The 14,961-nt window shown below is 40.7% G+C and overlaps 2 protein-coding genes across 2 annotated transcripts; both read right to left on the bottom strand.

Moving 5' to 3' along the window:
* Positions 1-1,801: 1,801 nt before the first annotated feature.
* LOC121697561 (microsomal glutathione S-transferase 1-like) lies at positions 1,802-3,810 on the bottom strand. The gene is made up of 4 exons (XM_042079126.1): positions 3,601-3,810; positions 2,999-3,129; positions 2,731-2,825; positions 1,802-2,491 (listed from the first exon to the last, which is right to left on the bottom strand). The coding sequence occupies exons 2-4, from the start codon at positions 3,122-3,124 to the stop codon at positions 2,245-2,247; spliced, it is 468 nt and encodes a 155-aa protein (XP_041935060.1). The 5' UTR covers positions 3,125-3,129; positions 3,601-3,810; the 3' UTR covers positions 1,802-2,244.
* A 110-nt stretch (positions 3,811-3,920) lies between these two features.
* Positions 3,921-5,905, bottom strand: LOC121697562 (microsomal glutathione S-transferase 1-like). Its single transcript, XM_042079127.1, has 4 exons — positions 5,744-5,905; positions 5,335-5,455; positions 4,832-4,929; positions 3,921-4,610 (listed from the first exon to the last, which is right to left on the bottom strand). Exons 2-4 carry the CDS (start codon positions 5,449-5,451, stop codon positions 4,364-4,366), a joined length of 462 nt encoding a protein of 153 aa, XP_041935061.1. The 5' UTR covers positions 5,452-5,455; positions 5,744-5,905; the 3' UTR covers positions 3,921-4,363.
* Positions 5,906-14,961: the final 9,056 nt, after the last annotated feature.

Genomic DNA, 14,961 nt, shown 5'->3' with positions numbered 1-14,961 from the left:
TGACAGTCCGTATATGGCTAACTGTTCATTAATTTTTCAAGGCCCAGGGAGCCATTGTATGATATAAATCTCCACTGTAACGCCAGTTGGGTGTGTGACTTTGAAGTTCTGCCTAATTAAGCCCCTGTACAGTTAATGAGTATCACAGGAAGGCAGTCGGCAGATGTGAGAAATTTACATCTGCGGGACCATAGATACAAAGCAGCGATGCACTGTACCAGGGCAAATGCCAGTGTAGCTCGGCCTCTTGTTGACTCCACTTCCTATCTATTTCAGTTATTTAAATTCGATTACATTTTAATGCTACCTATTCCTAATCTTCAAATCTCTCCTGTGGCACAGGTCAAGCAGCTCTCATGGACCCTGCACCCTGAAGACAACCCACCATCCTTTGCAGCTGGTGGGAGGATCTGGGGTTATTGATCACAGCCGAGGGTTTAGGTGGAGCCCATCCTACAGGGCTGTAAAATGCTTGGCTTGACTGAGAAATAGAAGGACCCTGGAACTGAAGGAGAATGGTGAAACATATATGGCAGCATATATGAATAACTAATCCGCCTTCACCTGGTGCTCTGCATTATTATGAAGAGTTGCTCCTGTGGGCTAGAGCGATGATGGTGATATTTAGAGTGATGATCTCTAACAAATGGCAGTAATGAGAGCACAAGAGAAACAGACTAGTCTTACGCCAGGCGCTCGTATAGCGATAACACTTTTCACACAAGGGATGAGAGATGAGAGAAAGCGAATTTGAACTCGCTCGCCTGCCAGCAGATTATGGTGTACCCTAGGCGAGCGGTGGAAATTAATTACAAGACTGTAATACAGACGAATAGAGACAGTTAAAGGATGGAGCCCACACTAGATACATCGTGTAGATTTTGCCATAAACACTCACCTGACATGTAGGCCTTAGCCACAGGTAAACAGGTAGTCCTACTGAGAGGAAAAGCCCATTTGAGCAGCAGCTCTAAGAACAGGGTTAGCAAAGTAACTTATGGGACAGAAATGTTCTAATGTGCTCTGATTCCTTTGCAATGTCAAGACATGAATGATTTCATTCTAATGATGGGGTACAGATGACAGTTATGATGTGAGGAGCTATGATATGATGTTAGGAGCCCTATAAATCAAATCATCTATCTAAGTATAAGTATATATACTCTTTTGATCCCGTGAGGGAAATTTGGTCTCTGCATTTATCCCAATCCGTGAATTAGTGAAACACACTCAGCACACAGTGAACACACAGTGAGGTGAAGCACACACTAATCCCGGTGCAGTGAGCTGCCTGCTACAACAGCGGCGCTCGGGGAGCAGTGAGGGGTTAGGTGCCTTGCTCAAGGGCACTTCAGCCGCTTCCTACTGGTCGGGGTTCGAACCGGCAACCCTCCGGTTCCAAGTCCGAAGCGCTAACCAGTAGGCCACGGCTGCCCTTAAATCTATGCCACATCATAAAAAGTTAGATAGTAATAACAATTTCACCAAGTTGATCAACTATATCCCACAAAAGTGGATGTGTTGATGGATGCTTATTTACATTTGGCGTTGAGAAAAGATGGGGTTTTAAAATGAAAGTGTTACATTAATTTATGTAGGCATTATTATTTCCTCACAAATGACAGATATTAGGACAGCTCTCACCAGGATCTGTGCTAGATCCATGCAATTAGAATAACATGAGATAGTGTTCTATTAGAGTTTTGAAATGGCTCCCCCTACTGGACAAGGGGTGATGTCAGGCATTTAATAACTGCTGAGGGTTGATTAGCAAACTGAGAGTACATGCTATACAGCAGTGTAGACTGGAGATTCTTTTATTTGCTTTTCTTTATACATTCTATAAAAAACATCATGGTAATTGTGTGTTCTCGGTGTACTGAAGATCACTCCACCTAAATGACTCAATGGGTCAACAATTTGTCCAAAAATCAGCCACACTTGATAAAGCTAACAGATGAATGAAAAAAGATGACAAAGAGGAATGAAATTAAATGAAAGACAATGGAATGAAATCAACTGAAATTAAATGACAGTGGAAAATGTGGGACAATTGTAGTTTAAACCCACAGTTTAACTAACTGCAAAGATTTCCCACACACTGCACTTGAGTGTCATATTCCAGTGGGTTCATATCATTCAAGAAGCATTATGAAAATTGAAATATTACAAATTACGTGCAATGCAACTGGTGTGAGTACTTGAAGTGAAGTCACAGGTGATGATAAGTGACAGTGGCATCCTCTACAGGTAGAGTGCAGTGGTGACGACCCTGTGAGCCATGGAGAAGGTGGTTAGCAGGCCCACCATGAAGCACAGAGCCCTACTGGGCTGGGGCAGGGGAACCAGATAGGCCACGGAGTGACAGAAGCGCGAGCCCACGAACACCCGGAAGTGCAGCAGTGCGGAGCTGAGCGCAGGCCCGGTCAGGGCATAGAGAAGGCCGACCACCAGGAAAGGGATGACGTTCTCCAGGTCGTTCTGATGGCATCTGAGGGGAGGAAGCACATGGGGTGAGGGTTCTGAGGGGACTTTGCATTTGGATTGACCTGCATTTGGTATGCTTCCATGGTACATAATGAAAGTCCATACAGACATATCACCGACATTTAGATTTAAACTTTACATGAATACAAACGTTACATTCTTTGAACTGAACATTTAAAAAGCATGCTCTTACAGTAATAGGACATTTTTTAATGTTGTCAAAAGATTATGAAAGGATCATACCTTCTAACCCGTTCCACATCAGGGTCAACCTTTACCATTTTCTTCTTATCCTCTTTAGACAGGTCCAAAGTGGTATCCTCCATATTAGCAAAGGCCTTTAGGGTGAAGTGTGGAAGATTAAATTTGTTTGTTGCATATGCATTCAACTGATATTCAAATTTCAAAATACACAATTTATTTCGGCCTCCATTTTCAGTGTCCAATTTATTTCAATCTCTAATAGGTTATCACTGTAGAAGTGAGAGACATCAGATTAATGTAATCTTACCTTTCTCGTCAAGCGAAAGTAAGAAGTCAAAGGGGACATAAGCATCATCTTCAGGGTGACAATGGTGGCATATGTAGAGAAGGCCAAGAATACCTCACTGTCTATCATGTGCACAACTTCAGACATATTTTCTATAGAAACAGACAATCAAATAGAACAAATATTTTTGACAAATTAGCCAAAATTGTCCGGTTTCCATTCTCTGCGTGTCTGCACAATCCTTAAAATCGGTTATTTGCACAAGAGGTATAGTCTACTTTAATATGACGGCATGGAAAATTATAGCCCTAATAAATTAACCGACTGTGTGGTTTAGGCTTTTCCTTTGGATTTTTCCACAAATGTAGAATTGCTCGTTTTAGAAATAGACATTTTAGAACTTTCTAAAGCCTGTCTCGTCTTGCAACGTAAGCGAAATTTCTAAAGTCTAAACAGTCGATTGTCTTTAAGAATGTGACCATAATTTACAACGGCTGTTTGCAGAGAACATTTGAAACTAGATGTATCAGTCTAGGTAAATCATTTGACACGTGAATATAAAAGGTTTTATGGTTAACTTTTAAAGTTTTCAATAGTTTACATCTAAATGGCTATTTGCCCACCTTAGAAATGAAATCCTCCACAAGTCGAGTGCAGTTAAAGTTTTGAAGAAGGCTGCAGCGGTGGTGGGCGTCGCTATCTTGACTAACTCGTCTGGACCATGGTAGCTTTGGAAAAACGCCACGTTATGCAATGGGGTAGACAATGTGCCCTCGGCATGGAGTTTTTACAGGCACTCCCCTCTGTAATGCAAATGCTGTCGGTGCGCAGCGCCTTCATGCGGTGTGAGTTGTCTTGTCTGTTGAACAAAGATAAAGGCAGGATCTATCTGTCGAAAACAGAATTAGCTGACATTTGAGAATTATAGAGACGGAGAAGAAACTCAAGATAGACAATTTTATTTGAGAAATATGGACATGCATTGGATACACAAAATGTGCATGAGTATCAGTGGCAGTGACACAGTCCCAATTTAATGTCACAGATAAGTTCACATAGGCAAGTCACAGATGAGCCACTATCAGGCCCAATCTGCTGAGTCACAATGACAGATCACATCATCAGGGGTAACACTCAACAAGCAGACATAAAATATTTTGAATTGGACAACATTTCCTGAAAATGTATTTCACAACAATGTCAATCCTTGATACAAAAAGTGACATAAACAGGCTATATTATTTGTTCAGTGCAGATGTGGAAAAGACTACAAGCACAGGCCTTTTCATATTAATGGAAAGAGGTGGAAATAGTGGCCTAGTTGTGAATAACAAATCAACAACAAGAAATCAGAATGATACAAGCAGCGGATAGCCTATAGTCTGCTTAGAGCAACAGCACAGTGTTGAGAATCCTGTAGGCCATGGACAATGTGGCTACCATGCCAACAGTCCAGGAGAGCCCTCTGCTTGGCTGGGGGAAAATGAATACATATGCCACGGTATGGATGAACCGAGACCCTACAAAGGCCCGGAAGTGCAGAAGTGCAGTGGAGAGATCTGGTCCAGTCAGAGCGTAGAGAAGTCCAATTAAAACAAATGGAACGATGTTCTCCAGGTCATTCTGATGGCATCTAGAGATGGAACAGTGTCAGTGACCATCACAGCAGAGGCTACCACACACCTGGTAATGCTGAATGGTCATCAAATGGGTAACCCAGAAAATAGTGGTTATATCAGGCATGAATAATGTAGTAGAATTATGTTGTGAGTCTAAATCGGATTTACAGTATTTGTTGTCATGTTCAAAATATCTCAAGCCATTCACGATTCCTGTCAATCATGCAATAGTTACCTGCGAACTCTCTCCACATCAGGGTCAGTTTTTATCATCTTCTTCTTGTCCTCAGGGGTCTTGCCATGGACACCTGCATCCTCTGGGTTGGCAAAGGCCTTATTCAAAGTAAATTAAAAAGCATTAATTGTCAGTATCAATGTTCATTTCAGTGTTTCTAATACATTGACTTATTTGTGGCGGCCCACCACAATATCAACAATGATTTTCCAGGTTGCACTAAATTGTGCTTCTGGTTATATCTGGTTATAACCATGCAACACTAATTTGTTAAAAACTGTTGAATTCAAGTTAATTCTGCAAACCACAGAATTCAGTTCTGTGCAACACTGCATTTATAGGCTATAGCTAGACTACATTAAAAAACACTATAGCTTCCTCATTATTCTGATGCTAGACAGAGAATGACAACTAATACACAATACTGTAGTGTGACATCTGAACAGTCAAGTCTAGCATAAACATTCGCAAAAGCTGATTTCACAAAATATTTTTTAGCGCACCTTTCTAGTGATGCGAAAATATGCCGTCATTGGGGCCATCATCAGCATCTTCAGGACAACAATTGTAGCATAGGTGGCGAAAGCTTGTAACACTTCATTGTCAATCAGGTTAGCCATTTTCCTGTGGGATAATGCGAAATAATGAACTAATTAAAACACATTCAAGGATATGTATGAGCTAACCTCAATTTCTGTAAGACCTTTGTAGCGTCAAATGTAACTTCAAATTAATATTCATAACATAAAGCTAGTTTCAAATAGGAATGTAGAGCTTATTGTGAATTAGCCTATGCCTAGTCGTGGGTCAGTGTTATTAGGCTACAAGTGTCGCAGGCGAATACAATGAACTTCCGCATATGAACCACACAGTTTTGTTGCACAAACAAAGGAGAATAAATTAAGTTCCTACCTGCACTCGATCCGGTTATCTCGAGAGAATGCCTATGTAAAACAACAATAGCCCACTGCAACTCAACTTCTTGACTAGATTAGCCAACTCGAATTTAGGGCGTATCCAGGGTAAAAGTGAATTTCGAATTCCTGGACTTAGGCCAGCAATCCGCGACAACGCTTTTTGCAGCGAGGCTGTGGAAGTGAGTCAACAAACAACACAGAGGATACTCGTTTTAAGTAAATAATTATTAATATAATTACATAATTATAAAAATGTAGAGTTAGAGGACCCACAATGTTTGTAACCTCGACCCTAACTGAAGGGCAATGATTCGTTTTAGTGCCTAGATTAGTTCATTTCTATGGTGCCTTACCTGTGACCTGGTTTCGAAACACCTGTTTTGAAATACCTGACTTAGTCAAGTCATAGTGAGGAATGAGGATCAAGGCTGTTAGATCAGCACTAAACTAATAAGAGCCTATAATCAAGACACTGATAACTTTCACTCCTGCTAGTAGAAAATTGAAACTTTACCTTAAGTTCTGCCAAGAATACAATAATGCTGTGTCATTCATTCCTTAATTACTCCTGACTTATCAGAATGTCCTGTCTTTACATGACTTATGTAGGCCTACCTAAACTGATGCTTTCAGCCAATGTTGTTGCCCCATTTTTTGGACAGGTTTTGTCCTTGACTGGTTATCCAGGGGTATGCTCCATCAGGGGCGGACTGGGACCAAAAATCGGCCCTGGCATATTTGGCCCAAGCGGCCCTCAAATCGGTCGGCACACCTAATTAAATACAAAATCTTTGCATTACCCTTAAATATGCATATATTTTCAACTGTCATGGAGCACTGAAAGTGATGTAGCCTGGGCCTCATTGGTTATCTCTCTGACTGATCAGAGGTAGGCATGGAGCATATGATCTCCATATTCAAGTAGGCTAACAAGCAATTATTAAAGAAGAGTTTCTGCTTGAATTCAAAGTATCATTTCAAATTATTCAATGGGCTACAATTGACAGCAGCACCAAAAATTACTGAAGCCTATGTGTAAAGAGGTTAAATTACCCAGATTGTCTCAGACATTAATGTCATTTATACCAGTTATCACTGTAGGACAACTGAAACAACACAAAATAAACAGGGCTGTTGCTGGAAATATTTTATTCCTGTAGGCTATACTACCAGTGTTGGGCAAGTTACTTCAAAAGCGTAATGCATTATTTATTACTTATTACTGTCATCTCAAAGTAATTTGTTACATTACACTACGTTTACATTACTTTCACCAAAATAACAGGAAATATGGATTTGGTGTTCTCAATAGATCTTCATGTGTTCAATGCAGCAGGCGGTGATGTGGTATGGCATAATAACTTAGCTAGGCTTAAGGCTAACAAAAGAACAATAATGGTTGCCGTTATGGCTCATGGGACCATTTAAGCTCCAAAGGCCAAAGGTCACTCACAACTTAATATAGTTAAATATAGCCATAGTGAAATTGTATGTTGACTTTAAATGGTTCTCATCATTGCTGGTTGCCTTCCTTTCCACTCACAGTGGTGTAGACTTAATGCAAATAGTTTGAGAATAATGGCTACGATCTTTGTCTGTAAAAGCAACATTTTAGTTATTCTCACTGCTTGAAATGAGAAGTATAGTCTAACCATGTTAGATCTGTTGCATGAATGGCAGAGATAACTCAAATTCCCTTTCTACAGTCATCTAAACAAAGGCAATCAAATTCCAGGACCAGCATAGATGACTTTTTTTTAATTCTTGGATAATCTTCTCTGGTGCCAATTGAGCATTTCTCAATTTTGAGTAAAATATTACTGGAATTGTATTGGTAATGCCTTACATTACTGCATTACAGCAAAAAGCAATGCATTACTGTAATTACATTACTTTTTTAATGCATTACTCCCAACATTGTATACTACCTACCTACATTGCTGGTACATTTTGGAACAGTACAGCTGCATGAACTAATTATCTTTAGTGTCTTCCAGTAGCCTATCGTAAAGGTTATATAGCCTACTGTAGCTTAGTTGGCTTGTGCATGACGTGACGTTTTGTAACCTACATTTCCGTCAGTCTACATACTGTACATGTAATGTAAAATGGTTTTCAAATGAGGAATTGTCCTTTTTAGGCTTAGTTAAATAGTGCTGATTACATATACGTGAACCCCCCCCCCAGCATTTTCATGTTATCTTTAAGTCCAATACTAGGCTTAACCACAGGAGCCATGGTGGTAGAATATCAGCCCTTACTTCTTTAGACATCCCATGTTCAATTCATTTACAACATTATCAATGTCCATATTATATTGAATCAATAATAGGTGATTTGATTGGGGGGAAACATGATTATCTTTAAAAACAAAAACACTTCTCAGTTATTCCAAACTTTGTACTGGGAGTATCTCTATCCACTCTATCCAAATATTTTGGGCATTTATACCATTGTGCAGTTGTTTATAGTATATTGTGAGAGAATGTAGTTTCAAGTACAAACAGCATTCACTAAATGTCAGGTGAACCAATTCCACGAAGAGCCTTATTTCATTATCGTATAGAAAACGGATAATCTATATCAGCTTATTTAACATTTTGGTGATGGGGGACATATCTCATCACACGGAATCATGAATGCTGTCAGTCAGAGTGTGGCAGGAGAGGGGGAGGCGCCTCTGTGATGCCTTTAGGGCCTGCGCTGCAGCGCTGCGTCTTACTTGACACGTTACAGCACTCCAACTCCAAACAGTAATAATGGGAGACGCGCACAGGAGCAGGGCAAAGTTTGATCAGCCTCTTTGTTAGAAGATGAAGACCAGTCTTCTGGGTCACAATGTTTTCAGAGAACAGTGTGATTACAGTATGTATGAAGTACACTACCATTATAAACCATTTCTCTTAACACAACAAAAAATATGTTTGAGAATCTTCTTTCCATGCAGGCCAGTTGTACTTACAACTATGTATTGGCTAGCTGAAATTCAGGACCAAGGACAAGTGTTAGTGTGTGTGAGGGAGGGAAAGTGTGTGCGTGTGTGTGTGTGTGTGTGCTCGCATGTACGTGTGTGTATGTGTGTGTGATTGTGCAAGAGCATGTGTGCACATGTGTAAGAGAAAGAGAATAATATAGTGTGATTTCCCACCAGGACCTGTTAATGGCAAACACTTGCATTGATTTCTCTCACCAGTCTCACCAGTAATTGGGATGCTGGCTGTGATGTTGCTGCATTGATTTCTCATGGTAGCCAGCTTGGGCTGTAGGACAACAACGACTAAATAACAGTCTGGCCAATGATCTTAATGCCAGGAGCCAAGCATGCCTATTGATTTCATTACTGAATGCCTCCTAGGTTCCAGGCACATACATTTTTTTATTGATCCATGGCAGCGTCACATTCCTTTCTGCACTGTCACATGCAAGTTGTCCAGCCAATCAATGCAAGCGGACTGCTGAGTTCACGAGATTGCATAGGTAGAGCATTTGTACGCAATAAATTCCCCATCATGCAATCACTGTTTGGAGGTGACCCCCATCGACAGAATTGATGTGTGTGAGTGCCCCGTACAAACCTAGGGAATAAACCTAAACTATTGACAGATTAACCTGTCCCTTTACATTTAATTTGCCCCCATTTGAAAGCCAGAGCAATTAGATCAGTGCAACCGCCTTACCAAACCAGAACACATCATCAGCAAAGGGTACTCAACCTTATGAAACACCTGACTCATTGAAATGCATATGGAAATTAAGTGATTTTTCATGACATTGCAAGATTGAAATTCATATATGACTTTTGCACAATTAGCACTATATTTGTAAAAGGGAAGATCCCTCTTTTATTCTCAGCACAGTGATGATCCTGTCTGTCTCCTTTTTTTTCATTTTCTGGTTTATGCTCAAGCATGGCCCAAAGCCTCAGGCTCTGTCAGCACATATGCAGGCTCACGCTACGCATGCTATGATCTGATCCTAATGGTGGCTACCTGTCTTGTTGCATCTATGAGGTGGGCCAAGGGGGACCTCTTTCTCCCCGCAAATGGCCCTTAATGAAGACAGTCATTAAGGAGCAGCGCTTGTTTTGCACCCATAATGAAGCCAACACATGTGCTCAACCGCCTCAACGCTAACAGCTTTGTCTCGTCCATTTGCAGCAAACAATACATCAAATTGGTGCAAAAAAACAAGCATGCTTCCCCGGTGGGTCAGTGTGTTTTGTGGTTTTAGACCTGTAGCTATTTCAAGGGTCACGCATTTGCAAGTCATTACACAAAGCTGTTACGCAGACAGACTAATGGTGTAATCATGACTCATTTAGGTTTTATGAGGAGCGAAGATGACTAAATCCTTTACAAAGCCATTCTATTTGAAATTTCAATATATAAACGCAATTATCAATCTAATTTTATCAGAATCACATTTTGCGCATCAATATAAAATACATGATATTATGATGAGTGAAATGTAATGAAATGTAAGCTACCCCAAACCTTTATGAACTTTGTTCAATATGTTGACAGGTAATGCTTGGTATGTATGCCATCCAAACAATGTGGATACAATGTTCTGACTATAGACTGCATTCTGTTGTCTACACTTGCAGCGGACATCTAAAAGCATACTAAACTCACTTCAGTGCTACTTATGGCTGTGGTTCTATCCATTAAATGTGTCAATTTTAGACTATTAGTAAAAAGATTATTCAGGGATTTGTGATGAATGTCCTGACTTTCACCTCCCCACCCTGCTGCCTTTATCAGTCAATGATCAAATGAGGAGTACGACCTGTCCAACTTGCTAGTCCTGCTTGCTAATCTGCTATCATCTGCTTTCCTAGCAAATTACATCAATGCATGATCAATTTAAAGTGACAGTTTACAGTGATGTGATGTTTTGAAGAATAGGCAGCTAGTTTGGCATCATATCATCATTTTGGTGGCATATGGTCACATGAGGAAAAATAAACATACCTGTCGGTCCCACTTACCACCACACAAAACAAATTTCACAAAACATCACCAACTATCATCAAAACACACCAGCAGCAAGCTGCTAGCAAGCTTTTATCATGTGCTTTTATAGTTATTTGTAAAGATGTTGCATGCCCTTTCAGTCATGATCTTGCTAGTTTTAGACAAAAACTCCATACTGCCGATTTAACAAACTCATAGCTGCCAACTCTCACGCATTGGCCGTGAGACACACGCATTTGATTAGTTTCACACACTCACGCCACACCCACGATTTCTCACGCTGAAGTGTCAACCCGGTCGGTCAGATGCCTGAAAAATGAGTTTAGCCTATAGATCTACCTGTTGAGCCACGGTTATGCTTTCAGAGACGGTGAGAGGGTTCAAGAGCACCCCCTGTCTGTGGAATTTTCTGAATTTTCAAAATGTTCTCTCATTTGCGATGCTACTTCAAAAGCCATCCCAGGCGCATTCCCCCGGCTTCAGGTAGGCCTATGCTTTGAGTATTTTTCACGCTGAAGTGTCAACGTGGTAGGTCAAATACCTGGCAGATTAGGTTCAACTAAACTAAACCTATACATGATATCACACATCATGTGAACGAGCGGAATCTAAGCTTTCCAATGATATTAGCGCCAAGTTGCTATAAGCTGTGATAAATGGTTCGCGAGAAAATTATCATTGAACCGACGTGCAATTTAGGCTAATCATATTTGCATTTTGCACACAGTGCACACCCATTACTCTCGGTTGTAGTATCTCACTAACCCTTCACACAACATGTGGCAAACCTAATATCACAATAAACAGCAAACTGTACCGAATACAAGGATATAAAGCATGCCTCTGTTTTTGAAATTGCAACACATTTCTACATAGCCTCATTGGGGCGAAATTATAATGTATTCTAATGTAAACTATTTGTCAGTAGGCCTACATACATTTTTGTAAATTGCTCAGTAGATTATCCCACTATCATGGTTCTTATATTGTCAGGTTCCAGCCAATCCCACTTACACAGATAAATGAATATATTTATATTGCCATGCTTTCTAGTGACATTAATGCAAAAATATAAAGAAAATCAAATAAGGAGACACAAATATTGATATAAAGCCTGACATAAGCCATATGCAAACATTCACATCATGCAGATATGGGTACATCCTGAAAAAGGAATAGCCTGTAGGCTATGGCCATTACAATGACCAATATATTATCTTAAATGAACTAGCTGAAAAACACAGGTGACCACTTCTGCATAATTTCATGGAGTGCTGAACATTTCTGAACTGTGAAATGGACCATATGTTTTTGTGGTTGTGAACTTATTGCAATATCACCATAACTATTCCACCTGTGTATGCATGGTTACGTATAATTCTGAAGTGCAAAATAGCTTAGGCTAGGCCCTACAGCACAAATATTTCCATAAAAATAAGCAAGTCTGACCTCTGAATTTATTTTTAAAAGTGCACCAGATTGATGCATTTAAAAGTTAAAATATACAAACATTTCTTAAATTCTTACAAAACACCCACCCACTTTTTAAAATTGTTAGTTTGGACCCCCCCACTATTGCCGTGCGAAATACCAGTGCTGTTTGTACGCCAAATAAATAATAACCTATAGGTTTATGTAAAACTCCCCATTAACAGCATCACGTCACTAACCACAGCTAGACTGCACAATGGTAGGCCTTCAAAAGCATGACATTTTCGCTTTAGTTTGATATTTAATTTACTTTATCCGCTTTCATGCGTTCATTGAACGTCCGCAGTGCTGTAATGGAAACCTTATTGCGTAGCCAAGTAGCCTATATATTGAGTTATTTTTAAATTATAAATTATGCATGATTTACTTTTTATTAATTTCGTAGGCTAGCTTTATTTTGTTATATAGAAGTATCTAAATAACCTGGTAAAATGTACCAGAATTCAGGAAATTGCATCTAGTCCAAAAAAAAAATTCTGGGGGAGGACCCCCATACCCCCCACTGAAATGTCCCACCCACTTTCAGAATGCCTCCATCGCCCATGGTTCTAGCATTAGGCTAGATCCCTTTGATACCAATGTTAATTTAACTCTGGGACCCTGGTCCCTACACCTGAGAACCAATGTACTTTTTTTTTACTGTACGGTATAATGCTGAACGAGCCAAACAAAAATTTCCGCAGCAAAATTTTGGTTGGCCCCACCAAATCTCACTCCAAGGTTTTTTGAAAAGTTGGCAGCCCTGCAAACTGGTATGTGGTATTTGTGTGGATTTGCTGTCCTTTTCACAAGGCATCTAAATGAATATTGTGTCAGTATTAATCATTCTCTCTGCAAAGAGAAAGCCACATTTGTAGTGGATTCACAACTGAACATAGAATTGGAACTAGGGCAAAGCATGGAACAAGTCCAACAAGCTAAGAGCTTTTTAGTCTTGACTAGACTGAGCCTTGCAGCCAGCGCTCCCAGGGAAACAACCTAGCTCCTTGGTACAGCAGCCAGATAACAAGTGGGCCTGGTCACACACAAACATCTGAACCATAACATCAAGAAGATATTTTTCAGATTTGTTTTGTGTGACCAGACAATCCCATCAATAGAGGACTGTACCTGCATGTAAACCACTTCTAAACATTAATAACAGTTAATGAACAGCTCAAATGAGTTCACGCTTACATGAGAGTGTCATCTATATAGTGTTACTATACTATTCTCTCTTTACTACAGAACTGTTCACTCTGTGGGCATCTATAGTTTGGTCTTATTCTTTACCACCCAGTTTTTTTCACTGTAGTGTGTTCTCAGTCTTAATGGCGTGTGAGCTTGTGGATGTCAGCATCGTCTACTTGAGGGCAAAGCACCAGCCAGGGCCCGGGCTCGGCCTCCAGGGTACAAATTAAGACGATCACGGACAGCGGGTCTCGCTAAGTGGACCTGGCTTATGTAGGCTACGGCGTGCTCCCCTACACTTAGTGCACATCAGACGCGCGAGCATGAGCCCCTGCCAGGCACCGCGCCTGTGCCCTCCGCACACAGTGGGGGGGCTGCGGCTCATTAGGGTGCTTATTTTAACGAAGAGGCTCAGCACCACAGAGCGCCGGGTGCTGAATCCAGCCCCACGGATCTGCTTCCCCCCTTGCTCACAAAGGGGATATAAATCTCCTTTCGGCAGGATAATTACTGGGATAATTTTATCCGTAATGATGCTTGTCAGTCAGGAGTGCTGATGAAATTAGGGAAGAAGCTCGTGGTGCAGGGAGAGAGAGAGAGAGAAAAAAAGAAATTCTCAGCAGATTTATCTGTCAAGACTAAAAAGAGAAACAGAAAGAAACTAAGGCCTCAAACTTTTGCTCTACTCCTGACCTATTGAGGGAGATGTTTTTGTGCTGCCTGGTGAAATTCTTTTGAAAAGAAAGTAGTAACAGCACAGCATTCTACATCTGGCGCTAAGCAACAGTGAGACACATCACCTGAGGGAAACAGGGGGGACAAATGACCATTGTTGACACAATATTAACATCGCTCATAATGATGAAACTGTCTTGCGGTACAGACACAACATAATGTGTGTTTTCTGTGCTGCTTGCCATCCGAGTACATCATTCAACCTGACACCTCATTTACTGTTCATACATACACCTGCCGATAAATATGCAGACACATTCTGTGTTATGGGCAAAGCTTGGAGAACCAGGACAGGCTTTTAACAAAACAGAGTGCTTGATCACGACGTAGAAAGCCCGGGAAGTCAACGCTTGCCCTGGTGGCGACGCAACTGTGTGGCTTTGATCTCCGACTACGAATTCTCTCAGCTTGTCTTAGTTTTTCAAATAGTGCTACTTAAATTATTTCGGAGATGCCGTTACCCTGGCGATGTGGCAAAGGTAAAGCCCTCCTGTGGATTTGGGAAGATAAAAGGGCCGCACAAAGAGGCGTCACGACAGGAGCGTTATAATATTTAGCATAAGCAGCTCCAAACATCCCTTTAAGGAAGAGATGTCTCACACTTTCCTTTTTTTTAAATTAACAAGGAGGAATTGGGACCCTGCTCAGTGTTGTATCACTCAACAAAGGCGAGTGAACAATCGCTTATTATGTCAAACTTTGACAATGACAGAATTAGAGCAGGGCTTCTTCAGCGCCTCGTCCCCCACAGGGAGAAGTGCCACACACACAACTCAGAAAGAAAGTTTACTTTCCCTGTCATTTGAAATTATGCTCATTTGCATTTGCAGATAGAAGGAGG

Source organism: Alosa sapidissima, chromosome 22 (assembly GCF_018492685.1).
Source record: "Alosa sapidissima isolate fAloSap1 chromosome 22, fAloSap1.pri, whole genome shotgun sequence".
NCBI classification, from domain to species: Eukaryota; Metazoa; Chordata; class Actinopteri; order Clupeiformes; family Clupeidae; genus Alosa; species Alosa sapidissima.
This window is presented reverse-complemented; position numbering and strand designations above follow the sequence as displayed.